The sequence below is a fragment of the Chionomys nivalis genome, chromosome 8 (assembly GCF_950005125.1).
Source record: "Chionomys nivalis chromosome 8, mChiNiv1.1, whole genome shotgun sequence".
In the NCBI taxonomy this organism is placed as follows: domain Eukaryota; kingdom Metazoa; phylum Chordata; class Mammalia; order Rodentia; family Cricetidae; genus Chionomys; species Chionomys nivalis.
This window is the reverse complement of record NC_080093.1, coordinates 23,828,874-23,847,581: the sequence shown is the minus strand read 5'-3', so window position 1 is coordinate 23,847,581 and position 18,708 is coordinate 23,828,874. Positions and strand designations below refer to the sequence as shown.

General features: G+C 41.5%; 1 protein-coding gene across 2 annotated transcripts in view; it reads right to left on the bottom strand.

Moving 5' to 3' along the window:
* Positions 1–17,652, bottom strand: part of Htr7 (5-hydroxytryptamine receptor 7) — a 91,700-nt gene extending 74,048 nt beyond the window's left edge. The window contains exon 1 of one of the 2 annotated variants that reach the window (XM_057778488.1): positions 16,763–17,652. In XM_057778488.1, the coding sequence (XP_057634471.1) occupies positions 16,763–17,310 (548 nt within the window). In that variant the 5' untranslated portion in view covers positions 17,311–17,652. The remainder of the gene's footprint in view (positions 1–16,762) is intronic. The other variant, XM_057778489.1, reaches the window with a different exon arrangement.
* Between the last annotated feature and the right edge of the window lie 1,056 nt (positions 17,653–18,708).

Sequence of the window (18,708 nt, the reverse complement as noted above, 5' to 3'; positions counted from 1 at the left end):
TTGGTTTGAATGTATTTCCATCTCTATAAACTATATATCTTTAGACAAGTCATCTGTGCCCTCTGAACCTTTGGTTCCTCCAACAGCACATGGAGATAAGAACAATCATTTCATAATGCTGCAAGGAGGATTAGAGGAGATTTGGTGTGTGGAAGCAGTCTATGAACAGAAAAAGCAATCCTGTTAGTTAACATAAGAAATTCAAGTAGCTTGTGGGAAGTGTTACCTCCCAAAAGAACAAGGGATTCTGATTCTTCTCTCTCATCTTTCCTTAGCAAAGCTAGAAGATTCCAACAATTCTTAAAATGTATGTACAAGCTGAAAATTAATATAGAGTTGAAAAAGAATGACTTCCTTCGAAGAGAAAGACAATCTGGAGATGCCAGACTACCCCTGCACTGCTGATCACAGCAGAACTAACGCCAATAGCCAAACTCAGATCATCGAAGGCAATGACTCATAGAACCTGGCAGGAAAGCAAGACGTCAGCCAGACACCAGTCAGAACTAAACACTGTGGCTCTTGGAAAAGCACCAGATGACTTCCTGTAACTGTGAACAACCTAAAGATGACCCCTGTCCCTATACTGGGAGCTAAACACCAGGGGCTGCTGACAGTACTTAGACAATAACTACATCTGCTCAGATTAATCACACATCTCAAAGACAGCCAAATGCACGTCACAAGTTGTCATCAAATAAAGACTTTTGCTTCTTTTGCTACGAAATGACCTGTTTGTGCTAAGAAATGCCTAAGTGTATATGAATGCTTTAACAATAATTTTAAGCTCAAATTCCAACTCCAGTTCAGAAAGCAAACACTGCAGTATCCCAGAAGCATGTCAGTTGGATTACAATCTCTTCCCATGTAGAAATGACAATTATTCTTGTCTTCCTTAGCTACATACCTCCTTATTTAAGTCACCAATAACACACATCCCTACATGGCATTGTTATTACTTTTCTTGTGCATGGAATCACATACATTTACTCTTTTGTACTTTGTTCCTGTGATCAACATTATGTATATGACTCTGCAATATTCATTGTTAAAATGATATGACATGTAAAATTTGATTTAATCAGTGCTGAATGTTTTGTATGTTCTCAAAGTGGGTCTGATTCACAGTCAATTTATTCAACTATCTATAGATACCACAATTTATTTACTAATTCTATCATTGATACATATGTGTATTATTCATCTAAAGCTCAGGAATTTTAAATTGGTGAGTACTATGAACATTTTTATAGAATGCTGTTAATAGACAGAAGTCTCTCTTATATATACTTGTAGTAGATTAATAACGTTATACTGTATATGTGCCCTCAGTAACAAATGACAACAGTAAAAAATGTTAAATCGTTCATCAGCTTACAGTTCCACTGCTACAAGGACAGCTCTCTTTATTCTTCATTTTTGCCAACATTTAGTATTTTTTCAGACATTTCATTTATTAATCATCTGGAGGGGTGGACATTTTTAAGCTTTCTAACTTAAGATCAAAGTCAACTGCTGTGTAACATAGTAGTACATGCCTGTAATCTCAGCACTTGGGAGGCTGAGGCATGTAAATTGCCAGTTCAGTGGCAGACTAGACTGTGTTACAAGATCCTGTCTCAAAAACAAATAAGTAGAGCAAAAAAAAAAAAAAACCCACCCATTAATGAACAGAACTTCAAATATGAACTCAGCTTCACAAATACAGTCAAACATTGCTTAGCAGCAGAGGCCAGAGATACATTCCAAGGAGTACATTGTCAGTCAGTTTCATCATTATGGAAACACATTATTTACCCAAATTAAAATGATCATATAGTAGTTTCAAAGAAAATGCTCCCCAAATGAAGAGGCACTATTAAGTGGTGTGCTCTTACTAAAGTAGATGTGGCCTTCTTGGAGGAAGTGTGTCATTGTGAAGGCGAGATTTGGGGTCTCATATATGTACAAGATATTACCCAGTGACTCAGACCACTTTGTATAGCCTGCTCAAAATGTAGGACTCTCAGCTTCTGCACCAGAACCATGTCTATCTGCACACAGCCATGCCCACTGTAGTAGGGAGGCCACTTGTTGGTTCCCGGCTGCTCAGCCCCAAAATAATCACAGAGAAATAACTTCTTGGCCTATTAGCTCTAGCTTCTTATTTAACCCACTTCTATTAATCTGTGTATCACCACATGGCAGTGGCTTACCGGGTAAAGTTCCAGCATTTGTGTTTGGCGGGGTTACATGGCTTCTCCCTGACTCCACCTCCTTTCTCCTAGCATGCCATGTAGTTTTCTCTGCCTACCTCTATTCTCTGCTCAGGCCCAAGACAGTTTCTTTATTAACCAATTGTGTTCACAGCATACAAAGGGGAATCCCACATCACCTTCCCTTTTCTGTTTAAATAAAAAGGAAGGCTTTAATTTTAACATAGTAAAATTACATATAATAAAACAGGTATCAAACAAGAACTACAGTTAGAATATTTATATCCACTTTATCTTTTATCATAACCAAGAAAAACTATAACTATAAAAACTATAACCATAACTAAAACTATAACTATAACTTCAACTCCATCAAAGACTCCAGAAGGATATAATATTACCTAAGTAAACAGGAAGTGCATTATAAGCAACTCCTGAAACTCTAGAATTGACAGAGAAATCCCGCTGCCTAGACAGTCACCCAAAGTTCTTCTGTACCATTGAGACATCCATCTTCAGCCTACAGGCCCATAGTATCCAGCAGACTTTTCCACAAAGCAGGAAATTTCAAAGACACTTCCACCTATATTGGCAATTTGTCAGTCACTTTCTTCTGTGTTCTGCAGAATGTTTGGCTGACTATTTCATGTAGCAAGAACCCTGAAGGCAAGTTCAGCAGTCATTTTTCTGTGAGTCCTACATGTCAAGTTCATCAAGCAATCCAGGCAAGAGCAGCTTTTTGCCCCAATGGTAACCAACTTTATAAGGAGCCTCTTTGATGCCCATCTTCCTCTTCAAGTAATTGGTGCTGCCAGGAGCAGATGTGTCATGAAAAGTCCTAAGTTCTTAAACATTTTAAATGCCATATTCTGTAGTCTTTGAAAGGTTTGAAGAATGCCTATCTAACTGAAATATATGTCTATATATCTAGAAAACCTTACATGACTACAAGTTTGACTATTATAGTTGATTATCTATTAACCTATATTTCTTAATTATATATTACATTTTTAAGTGAGCTACACAAACACAATACCTTAATCAAAAGCAGAAATATATATATATATATATATATATAAAACAAAATTGATCTTAAATTTGTATCAATAGAACAAGATTCATACCAATGCAAATCCCTATAGCATATTCCCCTTTAAATGTAAACAAACATTTATAAACATTATTTCGGAATTTGGGTATAGTTCTTCTCCAAACTGCTTCCTGCTGTTATTGAGCAAAATAATTTTTGGAGGGGTGCTCAAGGCAATCTTTTAGGAGATCTTGATCCATCAAACCATGTAAGTCTGGAAGAATTCCATGGGTTTTCATCATCTGTGGAAACAAAAGAACCTCTTTTCCAAAGCAACATATCCTTATACCCATATTTTGAATTCAAGATACCTTTAATATATATATATTATATATATATATATATATAATATATATATATATTAGTTTAGCTTAGGATTCCCCAGAATCAAATGTCTCTCTGCAGTCAAAAAAATCAAAGAAAATACAATAATATACATAATCCAGACTCTGTGTATTCTCTATCTTTATGTGACTTATTATTTTTTTACTCCTTTGATCTATGACTGTCTGAACTGTCTCTTTAAAGACTTTACCTTTTTTTAACCATTTACTTCTTTTCCAACTCTCTATACTCTTTTTCTTCTCTCTACCAAGCCTATGTACATTTATCTAACATTGTGACCCATTCAGAGGTCTTTTCCATCTGGATTTGTCTTTATTGCATATCTGCAATTATTTTTCTGACCAGAAGCACTCCTTAAAATGCTAAGCACTTCTTAAAAACTTAATCTGCAGCATTACTAGGGTATATAGAGCAATGCCTGCTTGCCCTGCCCAGTCCAACATGGAAGAACTGTTCGCAACCTCTGAGAGCCATGCACAGTACTCCATCTCTAGGCACACAGCCCGTCCATATTACCACCAAGCAAGCTGTATCATATTGCTCACAAACCCCATTCAAATGCTCTCCTGAAAGAGCCAGAGGTCACACTGACAGCACAGCTTAGAAAGCTGGCATTTTTAAAACAGCATGGCTTTTTTCTGCTATTGCTGAATCAGGGAGACCTTTTTTAAAGGAGCTGCAGCATGCCACCAGCAAACAGCAAGAAGCTGTGTTAAACTCTGTTTTTGTGTCTAGAATTCCTTTACAAGTCCTTTGAGAGCATACAGAGGGAAATCCCACATCATTCCACCATGATGATAATGGAATGAACCTCTGAAAATGTAAATGAACCACCAGAATTGAATGCTTTTCTTTATAAGAGTTACCAAGGTCATAGTGTCTCTTCAAAGCAAAAGAAACCCTAACTAAGATAGAAGTTGGTACCAGTGGCTAGGGTATTGGAGTGATAGGCCTGACCATACTTTTTGTTTGGAGGAATTTGGACTTTGGTACTTTGGGTTAAGAGAGCAGAGGATTGCTTTAAGCACTGCTTAATGGGTAATACTAGTAGGAGCTTGGAAGACAAAGGTGCTGATAATAATTTGAACTTCCAGGAACTGGTTCAAGAGGTTTCAGATAAGAATTTTATTATATTGCCTAAAAATTATTCTTGTGATATTTGATGAATATTGTGTCTGATTTTTTTGCCCTTGTCCAAAAAGTTTCCTTGATGCTAACGTGAAGGGTTTTGAATTAATTCCCTTGGCAAAGGAAATCTCCAAACAGCCTAGTATAGACTCTGTTTTGTGATTACTAGCATTAACTCCAATAAAAATATATAATAAAAAGAAGCAAGCTGAGCAAAGAAAAATATTTGAGGAGAAAATGAGTACCAGGGAGTGGAATGGGGCTAAATTCTGTTTTAAGGAAGATAAACAGATTACAAAATGAAATAAAGGTAATTGTGACCTCAGGGCAAGATCCTACCACCTAAGTTTCCAATTTGTGAAAAGGAATTAAAGAAAAACTTACAGCAGGATATAGTGTTGTACTCCTTTAATACCAATACTTGGAAGGCAGAGGATGGTGGATCTCTGAATTTGAGGCCTGCCTGGTCTACATAACAAATTTCAGGACAGCCAAACTTGGTCAATGAAAGACAGAAAGCTAGGAAAGATATAGTTGAACAAGGCAGTCATGTTCCCCAAGCCAGCAGCAGAACTTAGCAGCTTCAGCCACTGGCTGTAGAGGCAAGAATAGAAGAAAGGAGTTATAGAACATTTCTCTGTGACTAAGGAAAGCTGCTGAGGCCAGGCATGTGTTAGAGGTGTCTTTGAATGGAGGCCTAGAGAGGCCATTGCATGAAGCTGTGAAGTTGAAACCTGGACATCTTGGGACCCCAAGATGTTAGAGATGCCAGAGCAATGGATACCTGCTGAAGAGAATGCTAACAGGCAGTAGAACCAGCCCAAGAGAAAGAAGAGTGTTGTAGTCAACAAAGCTGAAAGGAGCTGGAGATCTGAAGAGTCTTGACATCAGACATGTGGGACAGTAATGTATATTCTGTGCTTTTATGATCTGGTTTTGATTTTGATTTTATAGGGGATTGCAGTTAAAGAGATTGCTTAAATCTCAGAAGAAACTTGGAACTTTAAATTTTTAAATGAGCTAGAGACTTATTGACTATGGGGACTTTTGAAGTTGGACTGAATTCATTTTTTCATTATGATACGCTACAAGCCTTGGAGGACCAGAGAATGAAATGTGGTGCTTTGAAAGAAAATAACCCCCAGAGAGAATGGCACTATCAGGAGGTGTGGCCTTGTTGGATGAAATATGTCACTGGAGAGGCAGGCTTTGAGGTCTCATGTATGCTCAAGATACCACTCAGTTACTCAGACCACTTCCTGTTGCCTGCATATCAAGAGGTAGCTAGCACTATGTCAGTCTGCATCCTGCCATGCCCCACCATGATGATGATGGACTGAACCTCTGCAAATGTAAGTCACCCCAATTAAATGTTTTTCCTTTATAAGAGTTGTCATGGTCATGGTGTCTCTTCACAGCAAGAAAACTCTAAGACAGGCTATAACATCCCAAGGTGATATAATTTTATGAGACTAAAATTATACATGCAGCGCATCACTGATTGAAATGTTGTGACAGGGGCTGGAGAGATGGCTCAAGGGTTAAGGGCATTGGCTGCTCTTCCTGAAGACCTAAGTTCAATTCCAAACACCCATATGGCAGTTCACAACTGTCTGTAACTCCAGTCCCAGGTGATTCAACACACACATGGTGTACAGTCACACATGTAGGCAGAACACCCATTCACATAACATAACAACTTTACATGCTTTTATGCAGAATATGACTGGATATTATTTAATGGTTTTTCTTGGAATAGGGCTGATACAAGAAAGCATTTAGTAACTTGGAAAAATAACAAAACATAACAAAAAATCAATATAACAATATACAATCAAGAATGTAGAGAGCAAAACATAATATTCTACAAGATGTGGAGGAGCAAGGCGGAGACAAATCACGGTCCTTGTAGATATGCTTAGAGTGTTTTAATTTCATCCTGAGTGAAACGAAAAGCCAATGATGGGTTTTAAACAAGAAATTTACATGATGCTGTTTCTATATTTGTATGTTTAAACTATTTCAAGCACATTTACTTTTAGCTGTAATGAGGTTTTCAGATGTTTCAGACCAATGTTTCCACTTAAAAAACTGCAAAAAATCTGATACAACACAAAGTGCTCACACACCTTCTTGTAAGTATCACAGAGCTGTGAAACGGTAAGACTTCAAGACTAAAAGCACTGTAGAAGACAGGAAGGTAGGCTAAAATTCCCTTGAGTCATTACCCAAAACTGGGTCAGGCTTAAAGGGCCGAGGATTCAGGGAAGAGCCTAAACAGGGAACTGCTTTTTTTTTTTTATTATTGAGCTCTACATTTTTCTCTGCTCCCCTCCCATTCTCTCCCCTCCCCTTCAACCCTGTCCCAAGGTCCCCATGCTCCCAATTTACTCAGGAAATTTTGTCTTTTTCTACTTCCCATGTACATTATATCCATGTAAGTCTCTCTTAGGGTCCTCACTGTTGTCTAGGTTCTCTGGGATTGTGATTTGTGAGCTGGTTTTCCTTGCTTTATGCTTAAAAACCACTTATGAGTAAGTATATATGATAATTGTTTTTCTGGGTCTGGGTTCCTCACTCAAAATGATGTTTTCTAACTCCATCCATTTGTCTGCAAATTTTAAGATATCGTTATTTTTTTCTGCTGTGTAGTACTCCATTGTGTAAATACTGTATAATTCTCCATTTTCCTTATCCATTCTTTGGTCAAGGGGCATTTAGGTTGTTTCCAGGTTCTGGCTATGACAAACAATGCTGCTATGAACATAGTTGAGCACATGTCCTTGTGGCACGGTTAAGCATCCTTTGGGTATATACCCAAAAGTGGTATTGCTGGGTCTTGAGGAAGGTTGTTCCCTAACTTTCTGAGAAATTGCCACACTGATATGCAAAGAGACTGTACCAGCTTGCACTCCCACCAGCAATGCAGGAGTGTGCAAGGAACTGCTTTTAAGAGTCAAAAACACCAGAAGAGCTTTTGGCAATCTTCTGGAACAAGAGAGACAAAAATTAGAGAATTGAGAGGCCAAGAACCCAGTGAGAAAGGAGAACAAAAAACCATGCAGGCACTAATCTGGCTTTCCACTCAAGACATTTGCTGAATTCTGGAACAGAGGCGAGCAGGAGGCTAAGAAGGATAGAGCTTCCATACCAAAAGTTTCCAGTGGGAGTTTTGACAGTCTCACAGTTCTCAAGAGACTAAAATATAAGTAAGTCAGAGGGATAAGTGACTAGGAACACCCAAGTCTCTGAGCTGAAATTCAAGGAAGGCTACATCCTAGAAAGGGGTATCTGCCTGCGGTAGCATTTCACCAGTAAAGCACAAGTTAGGGGGACAGCTTGCCATGTGCACCTTTATTGTCAACTTCATTCGATTTTAAATCACCATGGAAATATTTTCCGGTTGCATCAAAAAAAGGGGGGGGGGGTCTCAAGAAAAGTTTAACTGAAAAGGAAAGATCCCCTGTATAGAGTCAGCAACATTTCATGGTCTAGGACACTGGATTTAATAGAAAAGGAGCAGGTAGGCTGAGGACCAGGATTCATCTCTCTGTTTCCTAACTGAGAACATAATGGGACCAGCTGTATCATGATGCTGTGAGCATGGTTTTCACACTAGAGTAAACTATGCCCCCTCAAACTAAACCCATTCTCGGGGCATGGGAAATGGCTCAGCCAGAAAAGTGTTTGTCAGTGCAAGGAGCTGAATTCGACCCCTAGCACCCAGGTTAAAGAAAAGCCAGGTATGGCTCAGGAAGCAGAGATCATTGAATCCCTAAGCCTGGCCAGTCAGCCTAGGCAGTTAGTGAGCTCCAAGTTTAATGAGAAACCTTGTCTCAAAATAAAACAACTCTCCTTTAAATTGCATTTCTTCAGGTATTTGGCCACAGCAACAAGAAATACAATTAATCAAGAAAGTTGGTAGCAGGAGCGCAATTGTTGCAATAAATCTGACAACATAGTTCCTAGGTATTCAGAACGAATCTGCAGGGGAGAATGGAAGCTCCTGAAACTTCAAGTTAAAGAAGCCCTAGCTGTAAATAGATCTCAGTGGGTCAGTCCAGGAAGAGGCTGGAGGACCAGAATGCAAAGAGAACTGTGGAAAGTTGACACTTTGGTTCATGAGGTTTCAGAGTGAAACAAGAATTCTATCAGGGCCGGGCGGTGGTGGCGCACACCTTTAATCCCAGCACTCGGGAGGCAGAGGCAGGCGGATCTCTGTGAGTTCGAGACCAGCCTAGTCTACAAAGGGAGTTCCAGGACAGGCTCCAAAACCACAGAGAAACCCTGTCTCGAAAAAAAATAAATAAATAAATAAATAAATAAATAAATAAATAAATAAATAAAAATAAAAAAGAATTCTATCAGGACCTAGAATAGAGGCCATTCATGTTATATGCCTGCAAAGAATCTGGCATCATTCTGCCTGTCCTGAGAAATTGAATGAGGATGAATTTTAAAATAATCAATGAATTTGTATGGTAGACAAAATTTCAAGAAAGAAAAAGCAACAAACAGACTGAAGCATGGCTATCAGTTACTGCTCTTATCAGATCTACAGTGAGAAAAAAAAGGTTAAGCAGAAAGACATGAAAGATGCAAGTTGGTGAAGAAAGGAGCATGAAAGAGCCAAAAACTGTGAAGAAGGAGGGTGCCAAGAAATAAGCTGTAATTGTTGAAGTGATTGGTGCCATAAAGGGAAACCTCTTACCCTACACTACTCTAATAGGAAGGTGCTCTGGGTAAGACCCCGTCCATTGAAGGCTCCAGACTACAATAATACAAATACATTTAAAAGGTCAGTGATTGGAGAGAGAATGCTGGTGAAGGAACTTTCTGTTCCAAAATGATCATCCAGGAAAGTGTTTTCCCAGGGTCAACCTCAAAGGCATGCAGGAGCTGCTACAGTTACAGTCCAAGGGTCCAAGGCTACATCTCAAGAGGCTGTTCAGGGTATCAGTTTTTCGGGCATGAAAAGATACAAGAGGGAATGGGTCACAAGGGCTTTCACTGAGGTTCCAGAAAGCAAAAGAGGCCAGGAAATGTGTAGCAAAGTTGAATTTCCTCCAAGAAGGCCTAAGAGACCATTTCATAAAACTAGAAAGGTGAAGCTTAAATTGAAGTGGAGACTCCAGTATTTTAGAGATGCCAGGAACATGGGACATCCAGCAGGGAAAGCTAAAATCTAAAATCACAGAGTGGAACTGATCGCCTCTCCCCTAACCAATAAAAGAGTCTGTATGTGACATCTGTAGCAAAGGCTGTTGGAGCCCAGGTGATTCCATCATGAGTCCCAGATGGCAGATATGGAGCTAAAGGGTTTAGTGTTTGCCCTTAATGGTTTCAGTCTTGTTCTGATCTGACTGACTATTCCTTACTATCCTCTTAGTTCTCCATTTTGGCATGTGAATGTTTACTCTCTTCCATTGTATATTCAAGGTATAGGCAGTGTTTGTTGTTGCTGTTGTTGTTGTTGTTGGGCAATCGTAGTTAAGACATTCCTCTGAGTTTCAGAATAGACTTTGGACTCCTGAGCAGTGTTGAAACTGTTAAGTCTATGTAGACATTTACAAATTAATTAAATGTACTTTGCATTAAGATAAAAATTAGACTTTAGGAGCCAGGAGTGGAATATTATGATTTAAGTGATATATTTGGATTTGGAATTAGAAAGATGAATTTGATGGTTATCTTCACTGTCAAATTGATTGAATTTAGTATCACCTCTGGACATATCTGTAAGAATGTTTTTGGAAAGTTTTAACTGAAAAGGGAAGACCCGCCATTAATCTGGGCAACACTATATCATGAACTAGTGACCTAGACTGAATTACAAGGAGAAAGTAATAAGGCCATTATCCATCTTTCTCTTCTTCCTGACTGTGAAACCCATGTGAACTGTTGCTTTATGTCCTGTCCACCATGCCTTTCCCACTATGATGAACCACACCCTCCAACTATAAGCCAAAACAAACTTATTCTACCTTAAGTTGCTTATCGGATATTTTGTCACAATAATAAGAAAAATAATTCAGAGCTCATCCCTTAGCTGAATTAAAATAATCACCTCCTCGATATGTCTGCCTTGCATCTGTTTCAATGAGATGCTCCCTGTAGTCTCAGGCAGTTGAATGTTTGATTCCCATCTGATGGCACTGTTTGGGGAGGCTTAGGAGGAGGTGTGGCTTTGCTGGAGGAAGTGTGTCACTGGAGGTGGGCTTTGAGAATTTAAAGACTCTCATCACTCCAGGTTTGCTGTTTCTGTTTCCTGTTGTGGTTCAGGATATGAGACCTCAGTTTGCTGTTCTAGCCACCATGCCTGACTACTGCCATATTTCCTTGCCATGATGGTAATGGTTTCTAATCCCTCTGGAACCACAAGCCCAAATAAAGTCTTCCTTCTTAAAGTTCCCTTGGTCATGGTGTTTTACCACAGCAATAGAAAAGTCACTAATACAAGATTCACTAAGTGACTTGATTAACAATCAACATTCAGAGCAGCTTTATAGATAATAGCAGAAACTAGAAATTTAAATTATACACAAAACAAATGATTACATCATTGTACAATGAGATACAACTCATAAATAAAAATAAATGAATCATTAATAGGTTAAAACTATCGATGAATCTTATGGACATTATGATGAGCCTAAGAAGGAGGATTCAAAGGAGTGAGTGTTAATGACAGACATAGTATCATATGCCTACAATCCCAGCACTAGAGAAGCTGAGGCAGGAGGACTGTGCCAGCCAGACTACATAATTATACCTGTCACAAACAGAAGAGAACATATATTATAGAGTTCCAGTGCTACCTTTTCACAAGTTCTAAGTCAAGGAAAACTATGTTATAATGCTAAAATTCAGGACATTGGCTTCCTTATGAAAATTACAAAACAATTTACTCTTCATTCGTTCTCTCTTGATCATCTAATAGAGGTTGCATTGCACATTGTGAAGAACAAGGGAAGGGCAAGACCTCTGTGCGGTTGACACTGTTACATTTAGTTTTTTAATACTGTTGACTATAAAGATAAGATTCTGTTAGTTAGCAGGCTCTGCACTTTAGAATGTACACTGTTCTGTATGTATTTCAAAATATAAGTTTTAAAATACATTTCAGGCCGGGCGATGGTGGCACATGCCTTTAATCACAGTACTTGGGAGGCAGAGGCAAGCGGATCTCTGTGAGTTCGAGGCCAACCTGGTCTACAAGAGCTAGTTCCAGAACAGGCTCCAAAGATACAGAGAAACCCTGTCTCAAAAAAACCAATAAATAAATAAATAAACAAACATTTCAGGTGTGTGAGAAGCTATACAAATAATAATAAGATTGCATCTACATGAGACATTAAAAAAAATCCTGATACAGTTGATGTGTGCTGATTCCCGATGGCACCCACCCGAGATAATCTCTCTCCTGAACTGAATGTCCATCAAGCCTCTGCACTAGTTTATGCTTCTATTTCTTATAGAAGTTCCAAAAAACAACAAAGTTTATTTCATGTGTTTTAAAACTCTATATATTTGGTAATTTGAAACTAGGTATGGTGGCACATATCTACAATCCAAGCACTTAGAAACAGAAACAAGGGGGGATGAAGAGTCCAAGGCCACTCTGGAATTCCACAGCAAGTTTGAGGTCACCCTTGTCTATATGACTTTATAAAAGAAACTTGCTAAGAAAAGCACAAGGGAGCTTTGTAGGATGATGAAACTGTATCTTTTCTAGGCTGTTGATCGCATGGGTTGTAGTAGACATTTAGGATTTATGTATTAGCCAGTTGCCATTTCATAGCTGTAATCCAACATTTGGAAAGCTGAGGCAAGAGGATTATGAATTCAAATTCAGCCTGAGCTATGTATAAGCCTTTGTTTCAAAAGAAAAAATGAAAAATTTGCATATTTTATTGTACCTAACTTTATCTTAACTATGATTTTTTTTTTGTTCCTTCCCTGCAGTCTCTCTCACTCTCAGGAGTTCTTTAGTGCTTTTCATTAATAAATCTATGTTCATCCTGATGATGATGATAATAATAACAGATCATTCTAGATTTTTCTTAGGAAATGGATGGGGGTGGGCAAATGAAACTAGAGAGACAAGTTCAAACATTGCAGCAGATCTGGTAATACTGAACTCACACACTGAACAGCGAAGAAGGAAATACAGTTGTTGACAGTTCTTTGAGCTTAACCATGAAGTGGCATAAAAATCAGAGAAGGAAGTAAGTACAAAAATGATGAATTCTTAAATTCATCTGAAAGTTGAATTTAAGACTGAAGTTGACCTCGTAGAGAAGAAAAGACAAAAACAGACCAGAGTATAAGCATTAATAAAAAGCTACGTCTTTGAGAAGGGACATGGTGATATTTTGTTTGTGCTCTGACAAATAAAGCCTGCCTGAAGATCGGAGGGTGGAGCTAGCCGCTAGTTAACCATAGAGGCCAGGCAGTAGTGGCACACACTTTTTATTATTATTAAAAATGTCCGCCTCCTCCCCGTCTCCCATTTTCCCTCCCCCTCCCCCCCACTCCCCTCCCCCTCCCTCTCCAGTCCAAAGAGCAGTCAGGGTTCCCTTCCCTGTGGGAAGTCCACGGTCCTCCCCCCCCCCCTCCATTCAGGTCTAGGAAGGTGAGCATCCAAACAGACTAGGCTCCCACAAAGCCAGTCCATGCAGTAGAATCAAAACCCAGTGCCATTGTCCTTGGCTTCTCAGTCAGCCCTCATTGTCTGCCACGTTCAGAGAGTCCAGTTTGATCCCGTGCTTTTTCAGTCCCAGTCCAGCTGGCCTTTGTGAGCTCCCATTAGATCAGCCCCACCATGCACACACTTTTAATCCCTTCACTTGGGATATCATGCCCTTGATCCCAGTACTTGAGAGGAGGAAACAGGAAGTGATATGGCTGGGCAGGGAGAGGAATATAAGTGGGGAGAAGACAGGGTCTCACCCCCTTTTCAGGCTGAGGAGCTGGCAAGGTTAGAAGTGCCTATGGCTTGCTCCTTTGTCTCTCTTATCTTTCATCATTTACCCCGATATCTGACTCTGAGTCTTTATTATTAAGACCAATTAGAATTCACACTACAAAGGGATAGGATGCAAAGAGAGTTTTCTAATCTAATGGTTACTACTTTTTTTAATGAACACGAGTCATTCTCTGAAAGAGCTGCGGGATGGGAATTTCCAGGCCTATGGAGAATAACATAGTTTTACATTAGAAAGAGCTGGGCAGATGTGGGATTCCCCTCTGTATGCTGTGAATATGTTTTATTACCATTAGTTAATAAATAAAGCTGTTTTGGCCAATGGCTTAGCAGAGCAAAACCAGGTGGGGAAACCCGAACAGAGTTAAGACAGAGAGTAGGCAGAGTCAGGGAGATGCCATGTACCTGTTGAAGGAGAAAGACACCAGAATGGAACATTACCGGGTAAGCCACAGCCTTGTGGCAGTACACAATTAATAGAAATGGGTTAGTTTAAGATGTAAGAGTTAGTTAATAAGAAACCTAAGTTATTGACCAAGCAATGTTGTAATTAATATAGTTTCTGTGTGATTATTTGGGTCTGAGCAGCCAGGGAAACAAATGAGTAGTCTCTGCCTACGCTGGGCAATTAGTCCAACACGGTAGGACAAGGTAAAGGAAACTTTCAGGTTTCACTTTGGCCAGTTATACCTCCAACAGATATCCAAAATTATATAATAGCATAGTGTGAGCTAAAAAGAATAGTGTTGCTCGTCCTTGGTTGCCCGTGTGAAGTACAATGCCACCATTTAGTTACTCGGGGAATGGATGAAGAGTAAATTGTTTTGAAGGTACATTCTGTGTCATCTGGCATGTCCCACAGCAGAGCGGAAGGAACTACTTCTTTCTGAAATAATTCACCTTCATTATAAATGTATTTTTAATTCTTCTAACATTTAGCGTTGGAAATTCTTGGGAGAAAAAAAATCAGTATTTCTGCCAATTTTATCAATTCTTCATTTTATCTAAAAAAAAATAATATGCAGATCTAAAATCCTATTTAGGTGGGAATTCACCAATGAGTCAATTCTTGGAGGAACAAAAGATAAAATAAAGCCTACATTGCCATAACTTGTAACAGTCACAAGGATATAGTTAATGACAAGCTGAGATCTTGCCAAGAAGAATTAACCTGTATGTTGTCTTCGGGATATCCTGATAGTACCAAATTGCATATGCATACGGAGTGAAGGATGCCTTTAGCCCAAGTATAGGAATCACAGGGTGAGCTCAGCCGAACCTGAATGTGCCCACAGCCACAGAAGCACCAGCGGACAAGTGAGCACAAGGCGCTGTTTATCATTTTCCAATTAGAAGATGAAGAAAGGCTTATAACGCCATCACTCGCAGCATGAATTGGTATTTGTTTTATGGCACTAAGGTCCACTTACAAGGACTCCAGTCATGGGAGAATTGTTTCTGGTTGGCTGAGCAGTCAGTGTCTGTGCATGTCACTCATGGATGTACTGATTATGTATATCGAGTGCACACTCTGAGCTCCTGTTGCCACAGCCAGACTGTAAATGCATATGTTTTTGTCATTTTTAACTACAGTAATTCAGAACTTCAGCTGCCAAGTTTGGTGACAATATTCTCACATCGGCAGTTCATGCTCCAGACTTAAAATAATTCCTTGTTTGCTGTCAGAAGCCCCTGTCATGACAAAAAATATCAGGATCTTTTTTTTTTAATCTAAATCACTACCTAAATACAACTACGATGTTTTTCTTGACAAACATTCCCTTTCCTATCGTTACCTTTATTTTAGTAATAATAAACGCTGGTCAAGCAGCAAAGTAAAAGACATTTCAAACACAACAAACCACGCACAGCAGTGTTTTCAAGGAGAAAATGGGGAAGAAACCTCAGCTACACGCCTGTGCATCCTCCGAGGCACTGTCATCTCAGATGCAGAGGACCAATTATTCTCTGCAGGCTGAAAGAGCTGCACATTTGAAGGTTCCGCGGGTCCACTAAGAAAAGAGGCAGCTATTTCTCTGTTTCATTAAACACAACAGGGTATAGTCCTGTGCTGGGTTGAAGTCACCAGCAGAATTCAACTGTGGGTATTGAGGTTTCATATTTTTCACTTACAAATGAAACCGAATTGTTCTGTAGCCAGAGAGTATTGAAACTTACTCCAGGTTGTCATTTGCATATGTCTAAGGCCAAAAGAGCAGCTCCATCTCAAAATCCTACATTCTCAGAGTCTAAAGAAACTCCAAGGATGGTCCTACTCCACCCCCAACGCAGCGTTTTTGTTTTTTGTTTTTTTTCTTTCCCCATCATCCCGGAAAGATGGTCAACCTCTGCTTCATTGCTCCACTGGGGGAGTTCTCGAGATCAGAGTCCTAGATTCCCAAGGAATATGACGAAAGACTAGAACCAACCTTTAAGACAGGAGTAAGGCTCCAGTCGGTAAGCTTGCAGGAAACTGACAGAAATCAGACTTTCACGAGAACAAAATTCAGAATTAGCATTCGTAAGAGCGCAGGGTTTAAGAACCCAATGCTAAAGCCGTTCAAAGGCCTTTCTTCATCCTCCAGAGTCTGGGAAGCATGGTACCTTTTCCCTCTTAACTGATTTCTTAAAGAGAGAAATTATTTTGTGGGTCACAGCAATGGTTTGTCAAGCTAGAGAGCATCAAAACAAATTCTTTTAAAATAAATAAATAAAAATTTAAAAAAATAAAAAAAGCAAAGGGACCCCCTGGTGGAATTGTTGGTGCTTTAAAAACTCTGGTCTTAGAATCATCACTACACTTAAACCAGAAACAGTTCAAGGTCTCTTTTAAAGGTGTGCTTAGTCTGTGCTTGAAGTTGCCTGGTTGGTGTAAGGGAATGGGTGTGGGGTTGTATTTTAAGCTCAGCCCTTCATCCCACGGTGAAGTCTGGCTTGATCCTCCCAGGAAAGGCTGGCGCGGGCTCAGCGCCCAGTACATCCCCAGCGGAGCCTGGGACCGGGCCGCCTGACCCTTACCTGTCGATGCTGATCACGCACAGGGTCATGATCGAGGCCGTGCAGCACATGACGTCCATGGCGATGAAGACGTTGCAGAAGAAGTGGCCAAAGATCCACTTGCCCCCGATGAGGTCGGTGACGCTAACGAAAGGCATGACCGCCACGGCCACCGAGAGGTCAGCCAGCGCCAGAGACACAATCAGGTAGTTGGAGGGCTGGCGGAGCTTCTTGACAAAGCACACCGAGATCACCACCAGGCAGTTGCCCGCGATCGTTAGCAGCGTGATGAGCGTCAGGATGGAGCCGATCACAACTTTCTCGACTCTGCCGTAGTTGATCTGCTCCCCGCAGCCGGAGACATTGTCCGGGGGCGCGTCCCAGGTGGGCACGGGGCTAGCTGTCACCTCCGGGATGCCGCTCAGCAGGTGCGGCATCCAGGAGCTCACCACTGAGTGGGCGCCACCGTCGGGGCTGAGGTCCTGCAGCCTGCGCCCCACCTCCGGCAGGATAAGCGAGCGGAGGTGGCCGTAGAGGTCGGGGCGGCCGCTGCTGTTAACGTCCATCATCGTGCCGAGCGCCGCTGCCCATGGAGCCGGCACCCCAGCCAAGCGCTCCGGCTGCCGGCCCCGGGGCTTGATTCACCTTGCCCGCTCGGCTCTGCGCGGCCCAGCCATGGGGGCCGGCGCTGGCCACTGGGGGGCGCCCGGCTCGGCCTGGCGACCCCGCACGTCCCAGGGTCCCCCAGCCGCTGCGGGTGACGCGTGGGCGAGGACTCCCCGCGGGAGGCGCCAGCGGTCCCCGACGGGCGCGCAGGAGGCGCGGGGTTGGTGAACCGGCCCGGGCCAGGCTGACCGCACCGCAGCCCCGCAGCGGCGCGCGCCGGGGCCGAGAGCGCCCGCCCGGCGACCGCGGCCGAAGTTGCGGAGTGCGCCCCGCCCCTCGCGCCCGCCGCCGCCGTTCCCCTGCGGCAGCCGCGCCGCGTCCCAGCCGCCGCCTCCGGCCGCCGCCAGCTCCCCGCGCGCTCTGGGACGGGCTTCCCCTGCTAGGCAGCCCCGCCGCGCCACACGATGCCAATTCCCAGCCCCGGCTCGCCCTGCCGCAGACCCTCCTCCTCCCCCAGCACCGTAGCAAATGACAAGCCAGTGGGGGAGGTTTGCTTTTCAAGAAGATTTGGGGGGTCAGCGCATGAGCCGGTGAAGAACCTTGTTGGAGATTTTTGTTTTTAAACCCTTTAATAAAAAATAAATAAGCAAATAAATTTTTTTAAAAAAAAAAAAGCCTTTTTGAGCACCAAGCAACAAATAGATACTTCTGTTTCTCATTTTGACCACTTATGAGAGAAAGCGAAGATGGAAAAGAAGAAGCAGACAGATGGAGTGTGTGCAGGAGCTCCGATAAAAAGGAAAAAAGAAAAAAGGGGGGGGGGAGCTAGGCTGGCACTGGGCACCGGCTTCTGGGGGCTTCAACACTGACTAACCTTCTTGAGGGCTAGAGACAGGCCTCTTGGCTTGAAAAGAGACCCTGGCCGCCTTCATATTAAGGCTTCCAAATACACAGCACCGAGAAACGGCTTGAATTTCCCTTAACGTTCAGGAAGCCTTGCACACACAGGCAGAGAACGACAGGCTATAATGTTCTGCAGAGGTAATTCTGGAGGTGAATGTTGGTTTACTATCTCTTGCCTTAAAGCCCCTCCAGAATTCACACGCTGGCAGGGTGGCTGCGTTTTACTATTGATATGAGACTTCACTTCATCCCATTTGTTTGAAAGTTTTATGGGAAGTCACAGCCATTTCTATAGCTTTGGGCTCCAAAAATATTCAAATATATTTTCTTTTCTAGTTAGGCCCCAATGGCTTATAAAATAGAAAGAAGAAGGAAAAAAACTCAAATATATTGATCTGGATGCTGGATAATACTCTCATTTTTCAAGGAAATAGCCCTATTTTGGCAGATAAGGAAAG